This window comes from Cinclus cinclus, chromosome 1 (genome assembly GCF_963662255.1).
Source record: "Cinclus cinclus chromosome 1, bCinCin1.1, whole genome shotgun sequence".
NCBI lineage: Eukaryota > Metazoa > Chordata > Aves > Passeriformes > Cinclidae > Cinclus > Cinclus cinclus.
In genome coordinates this window covers 73,655,029-73,667,645 of record NC_085046.1, presented here as the reverse complement: position 1 = coordinate 73,667,645, position 12,617 = coordinate 73,655,029, and the positions used below count along the sequence as shown (strand labels likewise).

Below are 12,617 nucleotides of genomic sequence, written 5' to 3'. Positions count from 1 at the left end.
TTAATATATATATATGTATATGCACATATTTTTAAGTGAGAAATTTTCTTATTCAATAGTACTCTATCCATTATGGACAGATATTGTATCATATCTATTAAGGTGAATAGTAGACTTCTTGGGGGAAAGTAATGCTCTTTTCCTGTGTTTTCTCCTCTTAGGCTGCTGGAATTCTGCAGCTTAATAATTTTTAATTGAAGTGGTACTAATCATTCAGATTTACATGAGATAAAGCTTAAACTTCCCAGTAACCCTGCTAAAATTGAGGATTAGGGTAAGGTGAGATAACTCACATAAAGAGGTATACTGGAAAAATTAAGGTTTTGGAATCTAGACCTTTGTTTTGTGAGAAATTGATCTGTTTGATGAGACTGCTCTCTTTTGAAGACTGAAATGTCGAAGAATCTTTATGTGTATTCTCTCTATCTGTGTGATAATAAGTTAATTGATATTATATTGGAAAAAATGTGTTTTATCTTGAACCCAAATATGATCTGTTGTATTTTATTTATATATTTTAGAGATTCTTAGAAGTTATGCAGAAAACTGGTAGGGAAAACAAACAAACCAAGCCAAAACAACAGAAACAACCCTGTCTTTGTGTTTTAGCTTCAAAAATAGATCCATGCGGGTGTTAGCATATTAAAAAAAAAAAAAGTAAAATTCCTCAACTTTACACTCAGCTGCATAACATTAGCAACTGATATGTATACTCAGGCATCAGAAAGATGTCCTTTTTTTAAATTAAAAACTGCATTTAAATATATTAGACTAAGTAAGCTTCCCAGTAAGCATCAACTTTATTTGACAAATAATAATAATAATAATTAAAAAAATATATTTCTCAATGTAATTTGAAAAATCTCTTTTATGGCTACATATAAAAATCTCAAACAGATTTACCTTTTATCTAGTTATTTGCAATTCCTGACTCAGATCTCTGTGACCAGCCCTCCCAGCCAACTACAGAATCAACACTTGAGAAATCCCATTCTCAAAAATCCTTTAAATGAAGAAAAGGGTCTTTTTCAGACACCTAAAAGTGCACAAGAAAAATAATTACATTGTTTCAGAAAAAAACTCCATGCTTTAACTTGGTATGAACAGTATCATTAATGTTAGCACTTTTACTGCATAATCTGTTCTTAGACAATCTCTACTCTCCAACACTAAGTTGTTTAATATAATATCTGGCATATTTTAGTTGTAAAGAAGGTTATAGCACACATATCTCTCTGTTTGACATGTTCCTTCTGAAAAAGACACAGGGGTTCCTAATATAAATACTGCTAATTAGTGCCAACTATTCCAGTAAGTACCAGCAGTTCAATTGCTGCAGACTTCAACATAGTCCCATAAATGTGAGAAGGGTCTCACTGCAAGTCTTATTCCATTGCTTGCATTGAAAGAAGGAAAATTATTTGGTGGTTGGTAGCTTCAAAGGCTCATAAGGGAATAAATTAGGTGCTTATAAACTGGCATCATGCATTGGAATTCTATTTACTTGTGCTCTGAAAGCAGGTTGCACATGGTTGTGAATAGTAACATGTTTATATCAAAGGATGTATAGAAGGGTGTATGTTCATATCGAGAGTCTGGCTGAAGCAACATGCTGTTTCAGAATATAAGTGATATTTTGGGTTTTCAGATGTGAAGCCATGAAAGATGAAAGGATTTAACATCTGGTCAGAGGGACAGAATCTCTGATCAGGCAGGCCATATCCCATTGTATTGCCCTGCAGTATAAGCAGAAGTGCTGATGTAAAGAATCCAGGAGCATTATACTTCTGTACACAGATGTGGTGTAATAGCTGAAAGCATAATAAAAGTGAGGAAAAGTAATGCATAAAAAAAAAATTTGTGTAGGTATGAGACAGGAACTTTCAGTGTTAGTTCCATGCTCTAATTTAGAGATGTGGAGATCTCTGTTTTGGGGCAAGAGGGTGTTTAGTGTTTTGGGGGATTTTGCTTTTTCTTTTTTGTTTGTTTGTTTGTTTGTTTGTTGTTTTGTTTTTTTTTCAATGAACACAGAAAATTGTAAATAATAAATTTGTTGCAATATGTAGCCAGACAAAGAGTTTTTCAATGAGTCATTTCAAACAGATAGAAAGGGGAAATACATTTCACACAACCCAAGTCTGAAGATTCCATTTGGCAAGATGACTGTCATTCCAAGGTTATAATTTCAATGTCCATTTCTGTAGTAACTGAACTTATTATGATGCAGCTATGGAGTAGAGCTGTTCTAGTCTTCCATGAAGTAGTAGGAAATTAAGTTAAAATGAGTTTGTAGCCAGCTTAAAACTGCATCTCCAAAGTTTAGACCAAATAGTTGGTGAATACTGAAGTCCCATATAGTGCTATAAAAGTCACTCATCCATTTTACTAATTGCTACATCTGAACCTCTGGTACCTTATTTATTCCTATGAAAAATATTTTAGGCTAGAGCACTGTGAAAGGTCAGCAGGTGGAGGTCTAAGGGAGCTCAAAGGGACAGTGAGCTGACAATGGCTCAGTTCTCACAGGACATAAATAGAAAAAATTTTTATACTTTACCTGCCTGTGCTGGCAGCAAACACTAGTTACTTGCTGACAGTACTTCTACAAAACCCTAATTTTTTGTAGCACTAAGAGTCAGCTGTTACTCATAGCGGGTGAGTAAATGGTTCTGTTTTTCCCATTGTGCTGCCTCAGACTTGTGGTGTCTTAATAAGAAACCAAACTTGACCCCATCTCAAAAGAAATGAAAAAATAAGAAAGTGGGGAATCCTGTTTAGGTTAGAAGCATTTTGTAGCTGAATTAAAATGGATATGTCAAGAGATATTTTAGCTAAGGTTAGACACTGCTGGATAAAAGAGTCTCACCTGCTTTTACCTGCTATATTTTGCATGTTCCTGCCACTTCCTTAACAGTAGCTCTGGCATCTAAACTTATGTGATCTGAGCCATGAAACAGAAGTAGTTAGTAGAAAAGAAATATTGACCTTGAACAATCCATCCTTATGATTATATATTTCCTTAAACTTTATTCTTCTAGGTTCAAAGGACAGTGGAAAAAAAATAAGAGGGTACACCTGGGAGGGAACAGAGAGATCAAAAGGAGAACATTTTTTGTCCTGTAGTTTGAGATCTTATCTGCAATATTAAAATGTTCTGCAAACTTTAAATTTGTGAATTATTTGAAATCTTCACAAAGATGTTACAGATGTTTTCCATCTGGGCTTCTGTAAAGCCTTTGACATGGTCCCCCACAGCATTCTTTTCTCTAAACTGGAGATAGATGGATTCGCTAGGTGGACTGTTAGGTGCATAATTCATCGGTTGGACAGTCACATCCAGTGTGTAGTGGTCAATGCCTCAGCATTCCAATGGACATCAGTGACAAGTGGTGTCCCTCTGAAGTTTGTACTGGGACTAGTGTCATTTAATGTCACAATTAATAACATAGAAAAATGGCTCAAGTGTAGCCACTGCAAACTTGTAGATGACCCCAGCCAAGTAATGTGACTGACACATCTGAAGGACAGGATGGCATCCACTGGGATCTGGACAACTTTGAGAAATGGGCCTATGGGGATCTCATGAGGATTAACAAAGGTGCAAGGTGCTGCACCTGGTTCGGGCAATGCCCCTTATCAACACAGGCTGAGGCATGAACAGATTGAGAGCAGAACTGCTGAGAAGGACTTGAGGAGGCTGGTGGATGAGAGACTGGACGTGACCCAGCAGTGTGCGCTCACAGAGAGCCCAGAAACCAAATGTGCTCTGGTTTGCCTCAAAAGCATCTTGGCCAGTAGGGTGAGAGACCACCTGGACTGGTGCATCCAGCTCTGGGGTCCCCAGAACAGGAACCACATTGGCCTGTTTAAGCAAGTCCAGAGTAGGTCTTGAAAGATTAAAGGGACAAAGAACATCTCCTGTGGGGAAAGGCTGAGAGAAATGGAATTGTTCACCCTGGAGAAGAAAAGGCTTCAGGGCCACCTGATTGCAGCCTTCCAGTATCTGGAGGGACCCAAAAATAAAGAGGGAGAGACTATTCACAAGGGCCTGTAGTGACAGGACAAGGGGGAATAATTTTAAACTGAAAAAGGGTAGGTTTAGATTACATATTAGGGAAAAATTCTTTAGTTTAAGGGTAGTGAGGAACTGAAATGGGATGCCCAGAGAAGTTACCCCATTCTTGGGAGCATTCAAGGCTGGGTTGGATGGAGGTCTGAGCAACCTGGTCTAGTGGAAGGTGTTCTTGTCCATGGCAGGAACTTAGATATACACATTTAAGGTCTGTTGCAACCCAAACTGCTTTATGCTTCCACCAAATACACAGTACATACATATTGGTTTTATATGTGATTACCTATATTATCTTTTAGGTATTTTATTTTATGTTCAGTCTGTAACAAAGAATAATAGTAGTTTTAAATAGATATTTAAATTTTACAGCAATTATACATATCGATTGTGGAATGAACACCATGCAGGAAGATCCTAACATTTTTGTAACATCCAGCTTGAAATCAGTGGAGCTGTACAAACTGACTTTTTTACCTTGTTGGCTTAAGAAAATGTTACTAGGCATTGAACTCTTATTTTACATATATATTTATATATATTTCATAACAAAGACTTCATAGGAAAAAAAAAAGCAAGAACTTAGGATAAAAATTCTGCATTTAGAAAGATTCTGAAATTTACAAAGGTTTTGAAATTCTTTAGTTATAGTGGGAAATGCAAAAAGTAATATGGAAAGTATTCTAGTTATGGAATTTCTGCTGTCACACTTAATTTGACTAAAAGGAAATCTAATTCTATCTTGTAAAATATGAACTTATGGATAAAATATTTATTTGAAATGTATCTTTCTTTTAAAGCTAACTCAATAATTCATTTTAAAATAGAGTGTACATTAACAATTAGAATTCTGAAGTTTTTCAAGTTGTCAAAAGGATTTTTTTGAGTTTGTGTCATAGTCAAGACATTCATAGCTTCTTTTTATAAACATCTGAAACCAGGGAAAATATGCAAAGGAGAAAATATAAATATTTTCTGCTGAAACATGAAAGATGAGAGCTGCATCCCTTTAGTTGTTTCATACACATCTGTAGTTTAATGGTTGCTGACATAAGAAAATTCAAAAATAGAAAATGTGGTGGTTACTGCGTTTGGTTAATTTTCTCCCCCTTTTTTTTTTTTTTAACCATAAGGCCTTGTTCTTGTAAGAGCTTCCTATACAAAATAACAAACTGGTTTTGAGAAATGCACTTGGGATTATGTAACACTGAAAACATGGCGTAACTAAAAATAATATCAGAACGGAGCAGAGTCTCACTTAAATGAAGTCATAGTCATAATGATTATAGATTCCCAAGAGACACTATAGAAGTATTGAACAACGATAATGGAACTTCTAAGAGAATCATTGTATAATTGCTGTTTCAGGATATGCTACTGCACTCATAGACAACAGCACAGTAACAAGAATGGTATTGTTACTACATATTACCCAGTGTATTTTATTTCAATTTCATCTTGCTTTTTATTCATGAGTATGTTTTTTACGTATATATTTTAATCTTTTATTTAGAATAACTGTTCAATACAAGGTATGTTTAGTCTTGCTATAATCCTCTGCACCTCTGTTGAAAGTAGCCAGATTTATATTTCATGTATAGCATTCTTCTATCAAACCCTACTGTTCATCTAAGGAAAAACCCTCTTATTCTAATTATTTTCAAAAAAAGTTTTATAATGGAAAAATTGTGTGTTCTAAATTTAACCATTTAAAATATTCTCCTCTATATTTAGATTAATCCCATCATGTAAAAATCCTGAAATATTTTAGGTGTCTTTGGTTAGATCTATAAATTTAAAAAATAGCAGTTTGAAGAAATTACTGGTAAACTAAATTAGACATTGTCCCTTTTTTAATAGAATCAATGAAAAGATTAAAAATTAATTTTGAAATATTCATTAGCTACATGCTGAAGAAGCTTAATGAGATAAAACTGGTAAATCTTGCTCATTAAAATTAGCAAAGCAGGTACAGAGGGATGTAGTAATATTGACCAGGGTGCCAAAAGGGATTAACTGCACAGGACATCTCATTGCTAACTTCCCTTTTCAAAAAGTTAATACCTTTATTTATAGCCTGAGAAAAGTGGTTTAGTCAGTGAGGTGTGGTGTTAGTTTTGATTTGATTTTATTTAGGTTTTTTTAGGAATGTTTCACTTGGAAAAATACTTGGACTGATCTTATATTCATGTAAGCCTTGAAGATGAAATTAGTAGAATTTAAGCGTGATTAAGGCTGTACTTTTCATTCCACATGAAGAGGAAATTAAAAAAAAATAATAATGATGAATAATATGTATTTACCTTCTCTGAAGTTCTTAGGGGTTTGGATAGGTAGCTCAAACTAGGTCATGCTTGAAATCCGCCAATTCTTCATTGAGAACACAACTGTATCTTAGAACTTTGTCATTCCATCAGTTTAAAATGTTGAACATATTTTGTAAATTTGTTTCTTTTATTGTGTTTTGATCAACCTTTGTGGGTCTTCCTAGCCTCTTTTTCTCATTTTTTGAAACTATATTTTATTGAATCAATTTACTAAAGCTGATGTGAATGACAGGATTCTTCCAGTCAACTCTAGTATTGTTCAAAAACATAGCTACAGCAGTTATTACACTTTTGCACTTGAGTACAGCAGATGATTTTAATGAGAAATTCCATGTTATTGGGTTTTAGAATGTTTTTAACTAACTTCCTCATTCAACTTTTAAAGTCAATATCAGCTTAGCAAGATCATTTCCATAAAATTTATCTGAAATGACTCTTCAGTCAGCTCACTTCAGTGGTTTTCATTACTCCCAGTACTAACTTTGCTACACAGCATTTTAGGTTTACCCATAACACTGTTGGATTGGATCCTATTTAGGCACAGCAAAGCTAATTTATATATAACTTGATGGCTGCACAAACAAGTGCACAAATAAGCATTCATATTTCCCCCAGGCTTGAATAAGTTGTGCTGAAAATCCACATTATGCTTTCACTCTTCTTACTATCAAACTAGTTAAACATGATGGAGGTTTTCTTATTGGTACTGAAAACCACACATTCTGTCAGAGGTGTTGACTTACCGTTTTCCCTTGTGTACTCTAGACATAGTTATTCCAAGAAACATCCAGATACACACTGAGAAGTACATAGCATGAATTCAATTTGAATAACAGATATATACACAGCTGGAAATGTTGTTAGTGATGATTCCTCTTCAATTTCTCAATCTTAGTGACATTTTCCTGAGCTTTCATAAATATCTCCTGTCATATTTTTTGGACTTGGCAAAAAAGTATAATAGTTAAGAAAAAAACTGGTATGAGACAGAAAATTAGGGTGAGATAAAAATTGCAAGAAACTAGGTTTTTCCTGCAGATTTTTGATCTGGTTATCATGAGTGTATCTATTTCTTACAGTGTGTATAGTGTAAGCATATAGTGATTTCTAGTCAGAAAACTTCATTGATTAGGTATGCAAGAATCTCTTTTTACAGTCTAAAAATATAACTCATAATCTCAAGCATTTATGTAGGTAAAGCAGGAATAATTTGACTTTTTCATTTCAGTTAGTCTTAACAAAAATGATAACTCTCTTGCACAGATTCTTGATTTTATTATATTGTTCATACTTTATTCATTTTTTAGAGAATAAAATATAGACTTTAAAAGGCTCTTATAATTAAATAATTAAATATTCACTTTATTTGTTCTCACTTTATATGAGATGCAGTACTTTCACCATAACAATAGCCCTAATATGTATTGCTCAATTAATAATTTTTATTTTTGTTCTTACTTCATGAAATGGCAGCCAGGAGGGCCTACCCAGTCCTGGGAGGCATCAAGCACAGCATCAGTAGCTGGGCAAGGAAGGGGATTTTCCCACTCTGCTCTTCACTGGTGCAACCCCACCTTGAGTATTGTGTGCACTTTTGTGTGAAGGAAAGGAAAGGAAAGGAAAGGAAAGGAAAGGAAAGGAAAGGAAAGGAAAGGAAAGGAAAGGAAAGGAAAGGAAAGGAAAGGAAAGGAAAGGAAAGGAAAGGAAAGGAAAGGAAAGGAAAGGAAAGGAAAGGAAAGGAAAGGAAAGGAAAGGAAAGGAAAGGAAAGGAAAGGAAAGGAAAGGAAAGGGAAAGGAAAGGGAAAGGAAAGGGAAAGGAAAGGGAAAGGAAAGGGAAAGGAAAGGGAAAGGAAAGGGAAAGGAAAGGGAAAGGAAAGGGAAAGGAAAGGGAAAGGAAAGGGAAAGGAAAGGGAAAGGAAAGGGAAAGGAAAGGGAAAGGAAAGGGAAAGGAAAGGGAAAGGAAAGGGAAAGGAAAGGGAAAGGAAAGGGAAAGGAAAGGGAAAGGAAAGGGAAAGGAAAGGGAAAGGAAAGGGGATTGGCATCTATTGAAAAGCATACAAATGAGGGCAACAAAGATGGTGAAGGGCTTTGAGGGAAAGCTGCATGAGGAAAGGCTGAAGCCACTTGTTCTGTTCAGCTGGGAGGAGACTGAGAGGAGACCTCATTGCAATTACAACTTCCTCGTGGGGGGAAGAGGAGTGGGCAGACACTGATTTCTTTTCTGTGATGCCCAGTGACAGGACCTGAGGAATATGTGTGAGGGCAGGTTTAGGACTCAGTGGTGCTTGAGATTCTCCCCCACTTCAGGATAGTTTATGGTTCTGTGGTCCTATGACTTGTTTTACAGATCATTCCAACTTCAAGTCACATTTTAAAGTGTGCAGGACAGAGCTAATTAGAAGGTATGGACTGCTGCTTTAACAACTTTAACTTTTGGGCTTCTCTTTGAGTTGTGCTGGTTTTTTTTTTTGTTTGTTTGTTTTTGGTTTGTTTTTTTTTTTTTTTTTTTCCCAGTTACGGCATCCACTTCCTTATCTGGAGGAATGGTACAAAAGAACTCCAAGGAAAAAATTATATATATGTGTGTGTGTGTGTGTGTGTGTGTGTGTGTGTGTGTGTGTATAGTCTTCTGTGCATCTGTTTGTAAATTCTGACTTTTGAATTAGAATTCTTATGACTGACTTCAGAAATATAGAATATCTGTTTCCAGAATGGACTGGTCTGTATTTGGATTCTTGTTCTATTCCACTTTAAAAAAATTGCAAAACTACTTTTATTCATTCAAACTCAAATGCTAAAAATTCCCATTCCAGTGGTTTCTATATTCCTAAATGTCAAGTGAATGTCAACTAAAAAAAAAAAGAATTACTCAAATCTTTTCTATTGTCTTTATATTAGAAGCCAAAGGATATTTTTTACTGTTTATATCCTTTTTCTCAAGGAAAAGTACACAAACTCTTCTTCAAAGTAAAACTCATCTTTACTTGTGTCTTTTATGGATACTTACCCAGTTTAAAGTACATTATGGTACTTATGCTGTCATACTCCTCATCAAATATAAACATTTCATAGACTTAGTGTTTCTTAGCTAGTGCCAAAGCACTGGATCATATTCACTTCTCTTTTATTCATGCCTCTCCATTGACTGATAAAGTTGAACTAAGTGATTATGTTAAACATGCATCATATTTTTTCCTATCTATTCTCATAGAGTTTCTTCCTCCATATTGCAAATTAAATATGACAGGTGCAATACTAACATTTTTCTTTCAGTCATTATCAGCAAAGTAAATTCTGAATTAAAAGGATTTCTCTATTTTCCATATATCTTTAAAAGAAGCATGCTTGGGCTCCTCACATTACACAAGGTAGTGTATTTGTTCATTTTTCATGCTTACAAAATATTAGTTTATTATTATAAAATATTTTATAATTATATTAAAATGTTTTGGGTTTTTTTTAAATAGGTAAAAATAATACTTATACTCTCATGTTTATGAAATAAACTCTTATTCTGTTATACTTTCTGCTGCTCTCGGAGACAGTAGCTTCTGGGGATTATTTTGTGAAGACGCATATTAATCGCAAGATTCAATGTGTATTTTATTGTCTCTCTTAAAAATGCCATAATCCAGGGCTGATTTTGCAAACCACTGCAGTAAATCATGAAAAGTAAATAACTTTAGAAATTTTCTGTTAGTTGTTTCCCATAGCCTATGGATTTTATGCTTACTTATCTTATGAGAGAAACTGCATCTACTGTAAAAAAGTGGATCACTAAGGTAATCATGATAACTTCTGATGAATGTGTGCTGGTGAATATTATCTATCAATTTATATATTTGAATAAAATTCAGAGAATTTTCTTTTGTTATGTTATACTTCTCACATCTACTGTAACTCCACATTTTTACTTTTCATTGCAGCAGTTATAAATAGGTGTAAGATTTTACCCACAAAGGCAAATATATTTGAAACAAAAATAGTCAGTTATATACAGATAGTGCTCATGTAGTTGGTATGAAAAAATTCAAAATTAAATAAATAAGTCCATATTAAAAACGTACAAATAAACAACAAACAAACAACCTGCCAACAAGAACTGTCAATACTGATAACAGAAAGAAGAAAAAAATACATTTGTAAAAACATGCTTTGCATCATTTTGATGTATTAATTGATTTACATACTTACACGCTTAAAGTTGTTTCTGTGTGAAGGTACAAAAACTTTTGGTAAATTAGACCTTAAAATACAAAGGCAATACTCTTTATGCAAATGACCACATCAGCTGTGACAAAACTATGTAGCAACTGATGAGACAGCCATACATGCTACATTTCTTGATGGTTTCAGTGGGCTTGAAAAAGTAAAGAGTATCTCATAGCATGGAAAAAGGATTAAAAAGTGGATAAAGATGAAACAAATTAATAAAAGCAGAAAACAATTATTTATGGTACATTGCTGTCAACAGAAATTTTTCCACGGATATTCAGAGCAGCTAGTAGGAAGTGCCTCAAAGAAGAAATTATTTATAAGTTCCCAATCAGCTCAACCCCCCCCCTTTTTTTTTTTTTTATTTTACATGAGGATTTTTTACCTACCAACTCCAGACATCTCCGGAATACTGGCGGTGTACATGTCCTTGGTGAATTTTGGTTCATTGTCATTGATATCGTGGATTTTAATGATAAATTCAGACTCTGGCTCCACTTGTCTTCCAGTTTTTCTGTCTATAGCCTTGGCACGTAGCAAATACAGGGATTTTTCTTCTCTGTCCAATTTCTTTGCAGCATGAATATCTCCTGTATTTTCATCTATAATGAACAGACTGCCAGCCCCATCTCCCGTTAATATGTATTTTAAATTTCCATCTCCTTTATCTTGGTCAGTGTGTAGCTTTAGAGAGGTAGAAAAGAAGAATTTTATAAATATATGTATTGTTAATAAGACCAAATAATTCAGCATATACTAATAAGTCTGTACAATCTTGACCATAATTGGGGTCAGTAGTGGTTATCTTCTGTCAGTCTGTTGGAAAAATTGAAAATTTTAGGCTCAGTCATACACAAAAATAGCTTCAAACAAACTCATAAAGACAGAAGAGGACATAGAGGATATTGAAATAGTATTTAAATAACAAAATTATAACAAAAAATTTGTATTTCTTTGAAATTTCTAACCAGGAGCTACCAGAATTCTCCTTTTGGAAGATGGCAGGGACTGCAAAACTCACAAATTTCTATTTGTAAAGTAACGTTTACCTTGTATTTATTTGCTGTTGATAAGGCAACCAGTTACAAATAAAATAGAAGAATTTAGTTTTAAGCTTTGGTGATTCTGAACTTCTGCAAATCATCTATAAGTGTTCTGATTTAAGTAACTTATGTTTATAGTGGTATTGTTTTCTTATTTTATGTTTTAAAGGAACATCTTACCTCTGTTGATTATTTCCTTCTTTTTAGTTCTCTCCACACAGAAGAAATAATTTTCAAGAACACTAGGAGGTAAATGTTCAAAGCACAGAGAAAGCTTTAACAATCCTTTTCCTACTCCACCTCTTCTTAAGAGTTCAAAATTCTGTCCCTGTGAACTTACAGGCGTTGGTTAATTTGCCATACAGCACCGTTATGAAAAAGTACGTAAAACCAAAATCAAAACAAGCCATTGAAGCTGACTTAGGCATGAGAAATTCTCAAATAATGCAGTTTTTCAGGAATTTATTCCTCTTATTTCATTTACATGACCCTGTAGTTCATTTTTATGAGCTTCTGCAATATATTTTCTTTATATAAATCCTTACAATCACATCTGGCCAAAAATTGGTGACTTGAGTGCTTCTCAAGCATGGATAAAGAGAATCTTATCTTGGCATGTTTTTTACTTCTCTGAGTAGAAAAACATAGTATATCAACAACCTGAGAAAATCTTGTTGTGTATCAATAATAGTATTACTCTAAAGAGTCACTAAAACAGTAAGTTTATTTTTGCCACATCTTGCCTTGTTTCAGTACTCCAGTCAGTGTTTACCTCCATGGGTTTCATAGCTGAGCCATTGCAAATTTATATTATTCTACCTGTATGAAGGATGATTGCCACAGATTTTTTTTCCAAATCATTGGCTTTAATTTTCCCTCTATTTTAACACAATATCAAAACACTATTCACTAAATACTATCTGATTACTGTTTTGGTCTTCCAGAGATATCCACAGACTGGAT

General features: G+C 34.2%; 1 protein-coding gene across 2 annotated transcripts in view; it reads right to left on the bottom strand.

Moving 5' to 3' along the window:
• The window catches only part of LOC134047662 (cadherin-9), a 66,158-nt gene that overhangs the window by 34,577 nt on the left and 18,964 nt on the right, over positions 1-12,617 (bottom strand). For both annotated transcript variants that reach the window (XM_062499009.1, XM_062499093.1), the window contains exon 2: positions 11,001-11,295. In XM_062499009.1, coding sequence (XP_062354993.1) covers positions 11,001-11,295 — 295 coding nt within the window. The remainder of the gene's footprint in view (positions 1-11,000; positions 11,296-12,617) is intronic.